The sequence below is a fragment of the Ursus americanus genome, chromosome 25, assembly GCF_024610735.1.
Source record: "Ursus americanus isolate L20-20 chromosome 25, mUrsAme1.1.p, whole genome shotgun sequence".
In the NCBI taxonomy this organism is placed as follows: Eukaryota; Metazoa; Chordata; class Mammalia; order Carnivora; family Ursidae; genus Ursus; species Ursus americanus.
In genome coordinates, this window is record NC_142151.1 from 43,728,987 (window position 1) to 43,746,123 (window position 17,137).

Below are 17,137 nucleotides of genomic sequence, written 5' to 3' on the forward strand. Positions count from 1 at the left end.
CCTTGTCTTGATCCTGATCTTAGAGGAGAAGTTTTTAACCTTTCACCACTGAGTATGATGTTAGCTGTGGGCTACTTATACGTGGCCTTGCTTGTTGATAGTTTTTATCATGAATGTGTGTTGAGTTTTTTCAGAAGCTTTTTCTGCATTTATTGAGATGATCATATGATTTTTATCTTTCATTATATTAATGTGATATATCACGTTTATCGATTTGCGTATGTTGAACCAACCTTGTATGCCAGGGATGAATCCCACTTGATCATGGTGTATGGTCTTTTTAATATGCTGCAGAATTCAGCTTGCTAGGATTTTCTTTTGTTTTTGTTTTTGTTTTTTATTTATTTATTTTTTATTCGTTTCAGAGGTAGAATTTAGTGATTCATCAGCTGTATATTACACCCATTGGTCATTACATCAAGCTCCCTCCTTAATGCCCATCACTCAATTATCCCTTCCTCCCACCCACCTCCCCTCCAGCAACCCTCAGTTTGTTTCCCAGAGGTCACCATCTCTTATGGTTTGCCTTCCTCTCAATTTTCATCTTATTTTATTTTTCCTTCCCTTCCCCTATGTTCATCTGTTTTGTTTCTTGAATTCCACATATAAGTGAAATCATACGGTATTTGTTTATCTCTGACTTATTTCATTTAGCATAATACCCTCTAGTTCCATCCACGTCATTGCAAACGGCAAGATTTCATTCTTTTTGATGGCTGAGTAATATTCCATTGTGTGCATACACCACACCTTCTTCATCCCTTCATCTGTTGATGGACATCTGGGCTTTTTCCATATTTTGACTATTGTGGACATTGCTGCTATAAACATTGGAGTGCATGTGATCCTTCGAATCGCTATGTTTGTATCCTTTGGATAAATACCTAGTACTGCAATTGCTGGGTAGTAGGGTAGCTCTATTTTTAACTTTTTGAGGCACCTCCATACTGCTCTCCAGAGTGGCTGCACCAGTCTGCATTCCCACCAACAGTGTCAGAGGGTTCCCCCTTCTCCGCATCCTCGCCAACATCTGTCATTTCCTGACTTGATCATTTTAGCCATTCTGACTGGTGTGAGGTGGTATCTCATTGTGGTTTTGATTTGTATTTCCCTGAGACCGAGTGATGTTGAGCACTTTTTCACGTGTCTGTTGGCCATTTGTATGTCTTGTTTGGAGAAATGTCTGTTCATGTCTTCTGCCCATTTCTTGACTGGATTCTTTGTTTTCTGGGTGTTGCGTTTGATAAGTTCTTTATAGATTTTGAATACTAGCCCTTTATCTGATAAGACATTTGCAAATACCTTATCCCATTCTGTAGCTTGCCTTTTAGTTTTGTCGACTGTTTCCTTTGCTGTGCAAAAGCTTTTTATCTTGATGAAATTCCAATAGTTCATTTTTGCTTTTGTTTCTCTTCCCTTTGGAGACGTGTCTAGCACAAGAAGTTGTTGCTTGAGAATTTTTCCCGTCTATTTTCATGAGGGATATTGGCCTGTAGTTTCCTTTTCTTGTAGTGTCCTTATCTGGCTCTTTATCAGAATATGCTGGCCTGGTAAAATGAGTTTGGGAGTGACCCCTCCACTTCTATCTTTTAGAAGAGCTTGAGAAGGCCTGGCATTCATTCTTCTTTAAATGTTCAGTGAAATTCACAAAGGAAGCTGTCTGGTCCTGGACTTCTCTTTGTTAAGAAATTTTTGATGACCGATTCAATCTCCTGACTAGTAATTGGTCTGCTCAGATTTTCTATTTCTTTCTGATTCAGTCTTAGTAGGTTGTATGTTTCTAGGAGTGTAGCCATATCTTGTAGGATGCCCAGATTGTTGTCCCGTAGACTTCAGAGGAGTAGTCTCTTATGATCCTTTGTATTTCTATGTTATCAGTGATTACACCTTCTTTTTCATTTATAATCTTGTTAACTTGGGTCTTCTCTCTCTTTTCCTTGGTGAGTCTAGCTAAGGGGTTTTCTCTTTTGTTTATCTCTTCAAAAAAGTAACCTTAGTTTGGTTAATCTTTTCTACTCTTTTCCTGTCCCTTAGTTCATTTATTTCTGCTCTAATCTTTATCAAGTCCTTCCTTCTGCTAAATTTGAGCTTAGTTTGTTGTTCTTTTACAGTTCCTTGAAGTTTCAAGTTAGGTGGTTTATTTGAGGTCTTTCTGTTTTCTTGATGTATGTGTTTATAGCTATGGGTTCCCCCGGACAACTGCTTGTATGGCATCCCATAAGGTTTAGTTTGTTATTTTTCCATTTCTGTTTGTCTCAAGATGCTTTCGTGTTTCTCTTTTAATTTCTTTTTTGATCCATTGGTTGTTGAGGAAAGTGCTGTTTAATTTCCACGTGTTCATGAGTTTCCCAGTTTCCTTCTATTATTATTGACTTCTAGTTTCATACTTTTGAGGCCAGAGAAGACACTTGGTATGATTTCCATCTTCCTGGATTTGCTAAGACTTGTTTTGTGGCCTGATATAGGATCTATCCTAGAAAACGTTCCATGTGTGCTTGAGAAAAATATGTATTTTGCTATTATTGGGAAAATGTGGATTCTTATTGATGACCAGATACGAGGGCTGAGAGAGAAGCCGTGGGACTGCTCGGTGATGAGTTAGGTGAAAAACCAGGAGCCAGAAGGAAGGGAAGCAAAGGGCGCTGGTTCCTGTTAAGAGCCTCATTAGGCAGAGCCTTTATACATGTTCTCATCACACCTTGCTTTTACGAAGGAGGAAACTGGAGCTCAGAGAGGTTAAGTGACTTGCCTGAGGTCACCCAGTAAGTGGCAGAACTGAGATTTAAACCCACGTCTGCCCAGTTCTGAACCCCAAGATCTCTCCGCTGAACCATCATGTTACCTGCCCCGCAGAATTTAACAGAGGACTCAGTAGCATCAGGGGATGGGCTGGTACTAGACAGCTATTCAGTGGCCGGGTCCTGCTTTGAACAATTTATATACTCCCTCAAGCCTTCCCCTGTAAACTCCACAAGGGAGAGAGCAAGAGCCAAGGCCTACAGTGGTGATGGTGTCAGCTGGTGTGTTTCCAGCATGAGGAGTCATATGGGGCATAGTGAGCACGTGGTTGACAATGTCAGTCCCCAGGCAGGACAGACTGGAGCCACAGACAGCTAGCTGCAGTTGCCATTTATTGAGATACATCACAGGCACAGACAGGAGAGCCAGGCGTGGATAGAGGCAGAGAGGGGTTGGGTCTGGTGCAACACCGGGGAGGTTGAAAGACCTCGGGACCACTCCCAACTTCCCTCCTTCCTCCCCCAGCTTGCCCTGAGTGCAGAGCAGAAAAACAGAGGAATTGAGGGAAATCCAACCTCCTCTCACTGGTCAAAAGGTCACCCCCAAATCACTCAAATACATTGTTCAAGAGGTGTGGCCTTAACCTCCCCTCCTATCACACTCTATAAGCAAGGAGAAAACGTGGGTAGATTTGAGCCTTCCCAAAATGCAGATCACATGCAGTCTGGCGTGCAAATACACTGGACCTGCGGTCCTGGGGCTGTTCCCGCTCCTATGGAGGTGGGTGGGGAGGGCCGCAGAGGTGGGGTGAGCAGAGCAAGGAAACTGCACGGGCCTCAGCTTGCAAGGCTGGGCAGCTAATACCTCCGGCTTGACGTCTTGACCGTGGTGGTCTTCCGCAGGATGGAGGTGCCCCCGGAGACGGGCCCTCCCTTGATGGCGCCGTAGCCCACACTGGTGCTGAATCCTCCCTTGCTAGCACCCCCGCCCCCGCCCAAGGACATGCCGCCCCCGAAGCCGGCCGCACCGCCTCCGCACACCGTGGTGGAGTTGCCGGTCACCGCTGCAAGGCAAAGGGTCCGGGTGAGGCAGGGCAGCCACGCTGGAAGAGGGAGGGGGACTTGCAGAAACCAGTGAGGGACAGGAACACAAGCAGACAGTGGAACCGTGGGAAACTGATGGAGAAGAGGGGACAGGAAGCTCATTCTTTGGGAACACCCCCCCCGAACTTGTCTCCAGGAGCTCAGGTGGAGGGCAATGTGCTTCTGGCCAAGGACAGATTGAGTGGCCTAAGCAGAGGACCGGGGCTGGGGCTGGGACAGGGCAAGGCAGCAGAATACTCACAGATGCTGACGGCACTGGGACATTCTCCAGACATCCTGCGGAAACAGAAGGACCAGGAGAAGCGTCAGTGGTCCCCAGAGCCCATGTGAAAGCCTCTGCCTCCTTCCCCCTGCCCACTCTCTGCCTTCACGGTGGCTCAACTCAGTGGGTCAACTCTTGAGCCAGGGTCCACAAGACAAGAGCAAGAGACAAGAGAAACACAAGCACGGGGCTGCGCTGGACCTCGTGGCCCTTCCAGCAGGTGCAACAGAGAAAGCAGAGCGACAGAAGGCCAAGTGGCCCCATCCTCCCCTGTCCTGCCTTCCCTCTGCACGCACGTCATGGACAGCAGACAAAGCTCATGCCAAAACGAAACTTCCAGGCTTCTGGCTCAAGTGACTTTCTTTACATCTCCTGCCTTCCCAAAGACAGAGATGGTTAATTTTTTTTCAAAGCTTCCAAGGTGGTAGAATCTGGTGTTGGAAGAAGAAGCCTCACTTCGGCAGGGCCCCCGTCCACCGTCAGGATGACTGGCTGTCGTGCCAACCGAGGAGATGAGCAACAGAGGCAGTGAACACAAGTGGAGAGTCTCCAGAAAGCCCAGCTCCCTGGTTCCGCCCTTCCCTCCCTACCCCTAGCACAGAGCCATTGAGGACACGGGCTCTCCCACAGGGCAGGGCTGGAAAGCCCTCTGAATCAGCGCGGGAGTGGGGCCCCACCTGCTCTCCTCGCTCTCCAGCAGCTTGCGGTAGGTGGCGATCTCCACGTCCAGGGCCAGCTTGACATTCATAAGAGCCTGGTAGTCACGCAGCAGCCGGGCCAGGTCCTCCTTGGCCTGGTGCAGGGCCATGTCCAGGTCCCCAAGTTTCTTCTGAGCATCCTTCAACGCCATATCCCCACGCTGCTCCGTTTCTGCGATGGCAGTCTGCAGTTGCTGGCACTGCCCAAGGGATGAGAGGTGTTGGGAACGCCTTCCAGGGTCATCACATCCATCTCTCTGCCCTCAAGGCAGACATCACCATTCCCCATCCAGCCCCCCCAACCCCAACTAACTGAGAAAAAAGGGAAGCAGAAGTATTCGTCTCAGAGACGAGATACTATCACACAAGCAGGGTCATGTAGCTCTACTGAGAAAGTCCTTACTGAAGCCTAATCGTAGTCCCTCCTGCTTCAACTCAGCCCAGTGCCTCAAAAGAGATAGAATAAATAATATAACCTCACCATCAGCCAGATGCTTCCCTCTGATGTGGGGAAAAGCCCAAGCTTCTTAGCCATATCCTAGGGGATCAGCACCTACGACCTGTGCACTTGAACTGTCAGCCTCCTGCTCTGACCTCCTGGAGACGCGGTCAGTCTCCTTGGAGGAGATCGTCCCACCTGCTCCACCACTAATATGCTATGTGACCTTGGACAAGTCCCTGTCCTTCTCCAGGCCTCAGTTTCCTATCCTGTAAAAGGACCGTGTTGATCTTAACGATCCAGGGTTTGAGTGTATCCCATCCATCAGGAAAAGAGCAGTTCTCACCCCTCAGCATGACGATGAGAAGGTCCCCACCTCTGCCAACCCAGGCCTGACCCCCCAGGCTCCCAACAAAAGGCTCACCTGCTTCTTAACTGCGTCCACCTCACCCTGCAGCCTCTGGACAGTGCGGGTGAGCTCGGCAATCTCATTCTTAGTGTCCCGCAGGTTGTCCCCGTGCTTCCCAGCTGTCGCCTGCAACTCTTCATACTGGACATCAAAAAAGTGTCAGTGAGCTGTGAGCTCCAGGGCCTCCTGGGTAACTAGTGGCCCCAGGCCCACCCTCACAGCTAAAGCAAACCCCCCCCCCCAAGTGTAGGCTTGGTCAGTCTGGCCCCAGGCCTCTCACAATGGCAGAAGTTCCGTGTCTGTCCCAGCCCACACAGCTGACCAGCCGTTCTTCTCACCTTGGTCTGGTACCAAGCCTCGGCCTCCGCCCGGCTCCTCTGGGCAATCAGCTCGTACTGGGCCTTGACCTCAGCGATGATGCTGTCCAGGTCAAGTCTGCGATTGTTGTCCATGGACAGGACCACATTGGTGTCAGACACATGGGTCTGTACTTGGCTCAGCTCCTGCAGAAAAAGAGACAGCTGCCACCAGCGCCCCTGCTCCGGGACCCCAGGAGACAGCCGAGGGGTGAAGGACAGGGTCCCCAGGTGGCATCAGGAGGCCTGGGCTCTGCCCCAGCCTCTGGCCTAGAAGGAAAGGCCTCATTCTCTCCAGCTGGGAAATGGGGCTCTTATTTTTATAAATATCATTCCTTTCTGTGGATTTACAGGTTTCCAAGAGATTAAAGAAGGGGAAAAATATGTACATATTGCACTCAACCCCGGTGTCAGTCCCTTTCGTCCTCAGAATGTCCTGGGAGGCAGGCCAGGCCACCACCAGCGCACAGGGCACTTTTGTCAACTTGGGAAAAGTCTCCGCTCTGGGCGGGAGGCAGACAGGGGGACCCGGGAGCCGAGCGTGGGCCTGATTCAAACCCCACCTTCCACTCAGCCGGCTAACGACCTGCACCACCATGCACAGTGGTCCTGACACAGGCTGCTGAGGAAAGAGGCTTGAGAAAGAGAAGTGACGCATCCAAGGTCACCAGATCCAAGGTCATCCAGTCCAGTCCTGGGGCCCAGACTGGAACCAGTCAGTTGAGCAACAAATCCCAAGTGGTTTCCTCTAGACAATACTGACATTTACAGACCATGGTGATGTCCTTGGACCCTCCCTGGGTTTCTAGGACCATTGACTTTGACTTTTAAACAGGCATTTAAAGATGCCATGAACAGCAGGCTCGGTTTCTGTGTTCTGGCTTTGACTTCAGCTCTGTCACTAGGTCATCTGCATGGGCTCCCAGCTGAGCTCTGCCTCCGTCTCTCCCGTGGTCCTTCCTGCCCTGGACTGCTGACAAACTGCCCAAACCCCAGCTCCGATCAGACCCTCATTCCCTCAGTGCCCCTCAGTGGCTCCCGAAGGGGAGAGAATCTTCCCTCTCAAAATCAACACCTTCTGCGCTCTCGTCTTGTCGCCAGGTTTCCTGCAGCCGCTGGGATTAGAATAGACTGAGCAGGACGGTAACAGCGGCTCTCGCCGACTGAGCATTTCCTGTGGGCAGGTGCGGTGCTAAGCTCTTGACAGGCAACAGCTCACTACATGCCCTTTTCCAATAGCACAAAGAGTAACCTGCCCCAAACCACAAACTAAGAAGCGGGGAGCCCAGTCTCAAACCTCGGGAGTCCGACACCAGAACCTGAAGTGACACAGACAAAAAGAGAGAGAGACAGAAATCGAGAAAGAGAGCTACCAGTGCCGGAACTGCTGTCCATAGTGACAAAGATTTAGATCACGAAGTTACGCTGTCCTTTGAAAGGTGGGATGGGTGGAGAGGAAGGGGAGAACATCCAATTAGTGACCGTTTGTGGGTTTAGCGACAAGACAGGAGCTCTGGAGACAGGCAAAGCGAAGGTCAAGTCCCCAGGCTGCCATGCACTAGCTGTGTGACCGGGGTGGTCACGAAGCCTCACGACGCCTCCCCCGCTTCTATAAACTGGCCCTGATAATACCTTCTTCGCGCGGTGGATGTCAGGGTTCAGATCCATTTGTGGCCCACAGTGGGTGCTCAGTAAAATGCATCATGTGCCCAGACTTCTCTGAAGGTCGCTCAAGACATCCACGAGGCTCGTTTGTTACAGATCACGTCATTTTGCCACAGCGGTGACAACCCTGCCTTCGCTATCTGGCAGCATCCCCCCCTCCCTCCCCAGCTCAGGGTCCCTCGGCAGTCCCGTGCCGGAGCGTGGCATTTTTAAGACAAGGAGACCTACCAGATCCCACCAAGGTTGATAGAATAAGAGGATAAAAGGCTTAGGCTTTCCAAAGAAACAGAGCTGATACAAGTGGAGAAGAAAGAGTTCTGTAGATCACGGGTGTATGTCTCCTCGGACACCAGGGATCCTGAGAGGGAGAGCCTCTGGGCAAAGAGGAGAAGAGCCAGAGGCCAAAGAACTGACACTGGAGCAGAGGTTGAATCCCGCAGGGATCACACGGGCCGGAGGGAGGCTACGAGGCTGCTTTTCTGCCCCGTGGGACATGCCAGGGCTTGGTGGGTGGCCCTCTGGATTTCCCTGAGATCTGGCTTGACCAAAACCAGAGCGTGAAATCAATTAGCGAGGGTTTTATTGGCCATCACAGCTGATTCGTGCAGGAGGTAGCAAGGGAACCACGGCTCGGGCCTTCCTGCTCCGCCCCAAAGAGGCACAGCTAGGCAATGAGGAACTCTGACGGGCAGGAACCCTGGCTTGGCCCCTAGCTCACCTTTCCTGTCCACCTAATGTTCACCTCGTTCTCCCGGACCCTCTCTGCCCGGCCCACCTGCAGCTCCCCAGACACATGGTGCTGCATGCTGTTTCCACGTCACTGTGCAGGCTGGGCCCTGGCTGACAGGCCCTTCCTGCTCCTCCTTTAGAATTCCTGCCCTTCCTGCAAAATTCAACTCAAATCCCATCTCCTCTGAAGCTCCCCCAGGCCTCCCAGGAAAGGTTAGGCCCAGCCTGCTCTGTGCACCTTGTCCCTGTCCCAGCACAGCCTCACCACGTGCTGAGACTTCAGGGCCCCCAAAGCCAGGGACTTTATCCTTCTTGGGCCAAGTGGAAGCTAGCAGCATTATGCGGCGTTCCATGATAGGCAACAGCAGAGGAAAGGAACACTGGGCATGCCGGACATGTGCCTTAGACAGCAGCAAAGCCATTTCCTACCTATTCAGAGAAAAGGGGGTGGGCACTGTTGACCCAGCCCAAAAGAGAAAAGAAACTAAGGGAAGAGAACGAGGAATCCCCAAGTAGCAAACCACCATCAGCGGTCCCAATAAAGATGAACGTGGGGAGGCACCTAAGAAATCAGCGTGATGGCACAGAACATTCCCCAACAAGCTCCATTCTGACAGAGCAGGTGGAGATGTTAGAAGGAGAAGAGCACGGCCAAGGATGGGGAAGGCTGAGGCCAGCTGACAAGGGCCGTAAGGAAGCTCTAGGTGGGAAGAACAGAGGGGCAGCATTGGGCTAACCCGAAGAAGACCCCCCAAAACCCAACAACTCAATGGCTATGTCATTTGCCTGTTTCCCATCAAGGAGAACAGTCATAGAACTAAAAAGGGCAGGATGCTGGAGAAGAAATGGAAAGCCAAGACAGGCGCAGAAAGTATGAGAGGTCTCAGCCTTGTTGGGGATCTCAAGGGTCCAGGCCAAACAAAGGAGCATATCCTAGAAGGCCATGGGATTGTCCAGGGGATGAATACTCCCGGAGATCCATAAGAAATATGGAAAGTAGGAAAGATTCCAGAACCGCAGACACAGCAAATGTCCTCATTTTCAAGGGGATGATAGTTAGACTTCTTCAGGTTACACTTGACGTCAACCTCCCATAAACTTCTAGAATCACAAAATGTAAGTAAGAGGCACAGAGCCAGCAAGACTTCCCTAAGGAAAGGCCAAGCTGAATGGATTTCATTTTCTCCTGTGGTTGTATTACTAAAATGCTAAAGGACCATCACAGACATTGTTTGGCCAAGACTTCCACGGCATTCTTGAACACAAGCCAGAATGATGTGGGCCAGATGATGATATGGTCAATAGACTTTAAAGTAGTGAGCCATTTGAGCCACAAATTATTGAGAGATTGGGAGAAAGTCACCACTGAAGACCTGGCTCTTGCCCTGGGACTCTGTTCCTGGCCCTGTGGGCTTTAATGTGCTGACTGGTCACGTACGCTGAAATGAACATTCCCACTGAACTGAAAGTCTACCAGGTCTGCAGAGAACCCCAGACTGGGGCATCATGAATACATCCAATTACCCAATTGGGTATCTCCAACATATGGATAGGGAAATCAAGTTTCAGAGTGCCCACAGTTTCCTAGACGATAGGATGAAACCATAATCCCGTGTCACAGGAAAAACGGGACTCATTAACTCTTGCATTTGGTTTCAAAAATTCAACTGCCCAAATCCAGAAAGTTTGAAGCAAATGGATACATGCCTCACTTGAAAGCATTCATGTGAAAAAGTCCGGGGGTTTTTTAAGGAGCAAACATTGTGAAGTGGCTTCTGAAGATGACAAAGAAACTAGCACAACATTACGCTGCACGGATGCAAGTCTGTAAGCTCCCTCCCCGCCCCGCTGTTTCCCGAAGTCTGGACTACCAACGCTGTTTCCTCAACTTCCTTGTTTGCCACAGATGTCAGTCCTCGAAGCATCCTGACCTCTAAAGTGTTGCCCTGTGAAAGACATATGTCACATGGAAGACAACGGGGCTTGTTGCTTGGAGGGCAGAATCAGGGCCAATCGAGAGCAGAAGTCATGGGAAGACGATTGAGGTCAGCTTTCTAATTTGGTCAACGATGAAAATGCCTGCCCTAAAAATAGTGAGCTCCCTGCCACCAGGAGGATTCAAGCCAAGGCTACATGACTCCCTAACAGCGATGTTAGAGAAAGAGCTCCAGCATTGAGAGAAGGCGGGCCACGAGGTCTCTACCGAGTCCGAGGCCAGGAGGCCAGGATCAACTCAGGTTAACTTCAGCCCTCTCGTCCTGGTCTTCAAAGCCCCCTTATTTCCTGGGAACCCTCCTGGATCCTGCAGTCTACGCACTACCCACATCTCAACTCCTGCACGAACCCGGAATCTCAGTTCCTTCTCTGCCCATCTCTGCTCCTCCAGCCCTTGTTCCATTACAAACTGGTCTAGAAGGGAAATAGTCTAACACAGGAGCACGAGTCGGACTTTGAAGGCCAAGAACCAGGTCTTAATTCCAGCACAGCCTCTAACTAGCTAGGCGACCACGGGCAAGCTACTCTGAGCCTCCGGGTCCCTGACTCTACAACGGAGGCCATAGTAGTACCTGTCCTGGGGCTTTGTTGAGGGGACCAGGTAAAGCTCGGCCAGGCGTTTGGCCCGTCCTTAGCCCTTCACGCGTGGAAGCTAGTATTAATGGAAGGTCCAGGTTCTATCTTCTGTTAGTGAAATTTCACTGATGACTTCAGATCAGACTTCCAGGGGGAATCCCCAGTGCTGTACGTAAATGTAATTGTCCCTGTCCCTTGGCCATCTCACCATTTCATAGAGATGATTCAGGAAGTCGAGCTCCTCAGTCAAGGTGCTGACCTTGCCCTGGAGATCCATTCGGCTCAGGTACGCAGCATCCACATCCTGGGGCCAAGAGAGACGGCAGGGCAGGCGCCTCAGCCCCAGGGCTCTGGCCTCCCTGTGAGCCGGCGCAGCACCCCGGCAAGCCCGGAACCCGCTCCCGCACCCCTGCCACCTGCTCACCTTCTTGAGCAGCACAAACTCGTTCTCCGCCGCCGTGCGCTTGTTGATTTCGTCCTCGTACCTGTCACAGAGGAGGACTCAGACCAGGCTCAGCCCAGCTCTGCCTTTTGAGACATTTAACCCACTTGGCTTTAAGCCCCCTTCGGTCCCACATCATCTAAGAACACCTTTGAGAACCAGTTCTGTAATGCAGCCCACTAGGGAAGAAACGTGGGGTACGGTTGTTAAATATTCCTGCCCACCCGCGTTGAGAGAACGGGCACAGACTTTGCGCCGTAAGACAAGCGAGGGCAGCCGTCTCTTTGGACCAGAGCCCTTAGGGGCCTTTATAGGAACAGGCAAAGATGGGTGGACAGTGGTTTATCTTTGCGTTCACTCTCGACAGGCGGGACGTCATTGAAAACAGCTCACTTCTCTCCAACGGCTTTGGCTGGGATTTTAAGGGTTAGAAATCACAGTATTGAGTTATTGGGAAAGCTATGGAAAATTATGCCCTAAAATGATGGATATACGTAGCAACTCATCGTAATATCTGACCTTTATTTGGATCTTGACTCAAACAAACTCCTTTTTTAAAACTTAGGACATTTATGGGACTGTCGAAAATTCAAAATGAATGGATAGTTGATGATATTGAGGAATTACTGTTTTAAAAATCTGAGACGTGGTTACGGCGTTATGTTGACGTTTGATTAAGTCGAGCTCTGCGAATGAGCCGTACGACCGTATCCAGTGCATATCTGTGAGTGAAATCGCGCATGGCTGGGAGTTGTTTCAAGACAATAAGGGAAGAGAAAAAATCAATTAGGTGTATAGATGAAACAGGATTGGCTATGAGTTGATAATTATTAAAGCTGCGTAATAAGAACATAGAGGTTCCTGACACTAGTCTCCCTACCTTAGAGTAGGGACAATAAGTGAGACAATTCTCCAGGAGGCAGTGGGGGCAGGGCCTGGACACCCAAGGGAAGGAGCTCTGTGCACTCCCCCGGGTGGGACCCAGCAGCCTGGGAATGGGGTGACCCTGTCTGGGGAGACTGCCCACGCTGGCCCCTCCCCACCCCCACACGGCCCCGGTCTGTCCAGTCCTCCTCACTTGCTCTTGAAGTCCTCAAGGACATCCTGCACATTCCTCAACTCAGAGTCCAGCCTCCCCCGATCGCTCTGGAGGGTGTCCAGCTGCCTCCGCAGGTTGCCCAAGTAGTTCTCAAAGAGGGGTTCCAAGTTGTTCCTGGTGACACCCGAGTTCTGGCCCTGCTCCTGCAGCAGGGCCCACTTGGTCTCCAGCACTTTATTCTGCTGCTCCAGGAAGCGGACCTGAGCCAGAGCAAGAAGGCTGGTGGGCTGGTGCCATCCCCAGGCCCCAGGAGGGACCCAGGACTGGACCCCTCGTCCCCAGTGTGCCCAACCAGGACCTCATAGGGCCAGTGCATGGCCGATGCATTGCAGAGGGGAGGAGCTCCTGAGGGAACAGTCTTTGCTGGAAAAGACTGTTCAATTCAATGACAAGGACTTGAAAGAGTTAATAAAGCGTAAAAGCCCCAACTCAGTCATTTACTAGTTGGTGACAGTCAAGTCACTTCTCTCTGGGTCTCCCTTTCCCACTTGTCCTGGGTAAACCAGACCAGATCAATGTTCCTGAACCCTAATTCCGCATCAAAATCAACTGCTAAAAATGCAGACGCATATATAGGACACATGTATGTATGCATGTGTGTAAATATGTGCATGTGTACAGACACACAGGGAAAGAGAAGGCAAATGTGACAAAACGCAAAAATGGTGAATCTAAAGCGAGATAAGTCAGTCAGAGAAAGACAAATACCATATGATTTCACTCCTATGCGGCATTTAAGAAACAAAACAAACACGCAAAGAGAGAAAGAAAGAAACAAACCAAGAAAGAGACTCTTAACTCTGGAGAACACACTGCTGACTACCGGGAGGGGGGCAGGGGAGGGGGGAGGGGGGCGGGGAGGGGTGAAGGCGGGCCCTCCCGTGCGCAGCGCCAGGTGATGAATCACTAGGGCGCACACCTGAAACTAGTATAACACTATGGGTTAACTACACTGGGATTCAAATTAAATTAAACTAAATTAAATTAAATTTTAAAAGTTGGTAAATCTGGGCGAAAGAATATATAGGAATATATTGTACTGTTCTGGCAACTTCTCTGTAAATTTGGCTTTTTAAAAAATTTTAAATATATGGGGCGCCTGGGTGGCGCAGTCGTTGAGCGTCTGCCTTTGGCTCAGGGCTGATCCTGGCGTTCTGGGATCGAGCCCCACATCGGGCTCCTCCGCTGGGAGCCTGCTTCTTCCTCTCCCACTCCCCTGCTGTGTTCCCTCTCTTGCTGGCTGGCTGTCACATAAATAAATAAAATCTTTAAAAAAAATAAAAATTAAAAATAAAAATAAAAAATTTAAATATAGATGCCCAGCCCTATCTCTAAAGACTTAAAAGGGGGCTCATGGCATGGGAGACCCCTAAAGGGTCTCTGCCCAGCCAGAAACAGCAGACGGGGTCAACCTCACAGACCCCCTGCTCCTCGAACTTGATGCTGAGAGCCTAAGAGAGGTTTTTGCTTGTTTGACCTCTGGGACAGTCCCACAGAAGGACCAAAAGTCACTAGGGGAGAAGGTGAGGAGGTGGGCGGAACAGCTTGCTTCACCTTCTGCCATCCGGTTTCTCCAGGTCCCACCCCCACAGCACCCCAGGCCCAAAGTCGCATGGCCTGGGAACCATGAAGCACCGCACCTTCCACAAACAACGACGAGACCTCTTAATGCCAAGGACCATAGGGTCCATGAACCTGAGTTCCAGGCCCGCCTCTGCCTCCAAGTGCCTGTATGATCCTGGGCAAATCACTTGCCCTCTCTAGACCTCTGTCTTCTCTTCTTTAAAATGGACACAATATCACTATCCTGATTCCCCATGGGGCACTGTGGGTTTCACATGAGAAAGAGGACATGAGTGTTCTTTGGGAATGCCCAGGTCACTGAACTAAGATATGGTTACCCACCAGGATCTTCCCCATCATGGTCCCCTTGCCTGGGGACTTGGGGTAGAGGCAGCCAATGCAGCAAAATGGACCTAGAAATGCCAGGGAGCAGGTCCCAGAACCATCCAGTCTGTCTGGAGGCCAGGGAAGCAGTCAGGATGCTCCCAGTCTGGGACAGATTACACTATACCCCTGGGTCATGGTGTCCTGGTGACCACCCTCTTCACTGTCCATCCCAGACTGAGCTGCTTGACCTGGACAGCACGGAGGAATAGGAGAAGGCAAATAGTAAATTCTTCTAGGACAATCTTCTCAATCATGTCCTGATCACATCTTTGTCCTTAGGCCGCCTCCAACACTGAGAGAACAGGAAACAGATGGGGCTCCTTGGATAACTTGTTGGACATTTGAGCCAGTTTCCCCAGCTGTGAAATGACAAGAGGCACTAAGGACCACCCTGTCAAGAGGAGCCGTGAGGACCGTCCACCCCTTAATTGTGCGACAGGCTGCTGTGTGGTCATGTGAATGAGGACCGTGGGAAAGACACAACACAGTCAGGGCGGGCTCGGCGACAGGCCTCAGGAGTAGGGTTGAGATTCACCCGAGCAAGGACAGTAAGACCCGGAAGACTGTCAGCAGGCCAGAGGGCTCCGAAGTCGTTCCATCAACCGCCCCCCCCCACAGTGCACAGCCTCCGCTCAGCACCCCCTCTCTTAGCAGCCCTGCTTCGGCTCCAAGGGCCCCTCGCCACCTGCTTCCACCCTGGCTCACCTTGTCGATGAACGAGGCGAACTTGTCGTTGAGGGTCTTGATCTGCTCGCGCTCCTGGGTGCGCACCCGCTGGATCTCGGGGTCAATCTCCACGTTGAGAGGCGTCAGCAGGCTCTGGTTGACGGTGACCTCCTGGATGCCTCCGGGAGGACAGGCCAGCCCGAATGCCTGCCGGCCGGCCCCCAAACCCACATAGCCCCCACTGCCAAAGCCGAAGCCTCCCAGGGCGCGCCCCGAGGAGGCCCCTCCAGCCATGCTGACCGAGATGCTTTTGCTGCCCCCCAAGTTATAGAGGCTTCGGCTGCCAAAGCCACCCTTGCTGGGGCCACAGCCGGTCCCCCCACCGCTGCTACTGCTCCGGGACATCATCACCGAGCTGAAGCTGGTGTGGGCCCGGGACCCGCCTCCTCCACCTGCCGAGTTGGAGCTAAAGCCCCCTTTGGTGGAGTACGTCTGCCGAGACACAGAGGACCTCATAGCTGTCAGGGGGCCGGAGCGCAGGCTGAGAGAGCGGAGAGGGAACGCGGTGAGCTGCTGCGCCACCGATGGGCTTTTTATCTTTTCCCAGTTGGGCTGGCTCCCGGGCTCACAAACACTCCTGCCCCATTGCCCCAGGAAGAGAGGGAGGGGCCCTGTGGGCCAGGGGAGTCCCCTCTCCCCCAGCGGGAGGGAAGGACTGCTCCCAGTTATCACCTGTGCTCCAGAGCGGGGGCTGAGCCGAGACTGTGTGGGGCAGGATACCACCTTCTCCCCCCTGGGGCTCTCCTGACTTGGAACGGGATGATACGGGCTCCCACGGCCACCCCCACCACCCTGTGACGGGCTCGGTCTCCTCCCACCCAGCCCTGATGGCCACCGTCAATGGGGCTCTGTTCTGTGGGATTTGGCCCAGGCCCCTGTCGCAAGCCAAGGCCCCAGGGCCCAGGGCTGTACAGGTGGTAAGGGAAGGGAGGGTTGGGCAACGGGCTGTGGAGAGGGTGCCAGGCCTGCTCCAGTCCCACCCTCCCAGCCCACGGCCTCATCGCCTCCCGGCAGGTCCGGGGTGGGGGACACAGGTGACAGGGTGGGGGCGGGGGCTGTCTGTTCTTCTGTCATCCACTGGCAGATTGTCCGCGGAGACCCCGTGCCGAGCAAAGTGGGTGCAAGGACGGAAAGAGGGTCTCGGCCCAAGCATGGGGCCGGGACACTTGAGAAGGAAGTGGAAAGGCCTGGGCTCCTCAGGCATTGCCCCGAGGCCAGGGAGATGCATGGGGCAAAACACACGTTGCTGGGGACTGAAGAGAAACAGAGCGCTTGGACTATCTCCTGAGACCCCCCCCCCAGCCCTCTGACCCACAGCAGAGGATCCCCCGAAGGGCCCGGCCACTTCGGAGGGGGCTGCGGGCGGGTGGGGGACACATCCCATTCTGACCGGACATAGGCACAGATCTAAGAAAAATGTGTTCCACAAAGGCCCCAAGAGGCCCGGGGAGCACCCCAACATTCCCATCTTCCCAGCTCCCAGGGAGCCTGACGCTTGATTCAGAAGGGCCAGGGGCTCCTCAAGCACTTCCCACAGTCCCCTCCGTGCCCCCCGCCCCAAACGTCACGCTCCTGGGACCAAGCACAGCCCCAAAGGAAGACTTGGAGATGTCGGGTGTTAGTCAAACGTCGGGACTGAGGGAGTGTTGTGGAGGTGACTCTGGAGATTGGCCCTCCTCACCCACTTGAGCTTGCAGCTGGAAAATGGGCCCAGAGAGATGCCCGAGACTTGCACATGGGAAGGAGTCGCAGCAGCACTTGCCACGCTCCTGCCACAGCCGCCAGAGCCACAGCCGGGACCCTGGCCGCTGTGGCCCCGGGACCCCGAAGGTGAAGACAGCGGCCCGCTCCCACAGCCCGAGGAAGGCAGGCGGAGAGCAAACCCACTCCGGGCGCAGAGGAGCATATGCGGGACTCTTTCCCAGGACCCCAACGAGAGGCTGTAAGCC

General features: G+C 52.3%; 1 protein-coding gene across 1 annotated transcript; it reads right to left on the bottom strand.

Moving 5' to 3' along the window:
* Positions 1 to 3,378: 3,378 nt before the first annotated feature.
* Positions 3,379 to 15,644, bottom strand: KRT79 (keratin 79). The gene is made up of 9 exons (XM_045800774.2): positions 15,168 to 15,644; positions 12,492 to 12,712; positions 11,396 to 11,456; positions 11,180 to 11,275; positions 5,989 to 6,153; positions 5,666 to 5,791; positions 4,782 to 5,002; positions 4,084 to 4,118; positions 3,379 to 3,802 (listed from the first exon to the last, which is right to left on the bottom strand). The coding sequence occupies exons 1-9, from the start codon at positions 15,642 to 15,644 to the stop codon at positions 3,597 to 3,599; spliced, it is 1,608 nt and encodes a 535-aa protein (XP_045656730.2). The 3' UTR covers positions 3,379 to 3,596.
* Positions 15,645 to 17,137: the final 1,493 nt, after the last annotated feature.

What these genes read in the sequence shown, in the direction of transcription:
- KRT79 (XM_045800774.2), bottom strand. Translation starts at nt 15,644, where the DNA reads ATGAGGTCCTCTGTGTCTCGGCAGACGTACTCCACCAAAGGGGGCTTT. An exon ending in TGAATCATCTCTATGAAATG is followed by an intron (nt 6,154 to 11,179) that starts GTGAGATGGCCA and finishes CTTTTTCTGCAG; the next exon opens with GAGCTGAGCCAAGTACAGAC. An exon ending in TCCCAGTGCCGTCAGCATCT is followed by an intron (nt 3,803 to 4,083) that starts GTGAGTATTCTG and finishes TTTGCCTTGCAG; the next exon opens with CGGTGACCGGCAACTCCACC.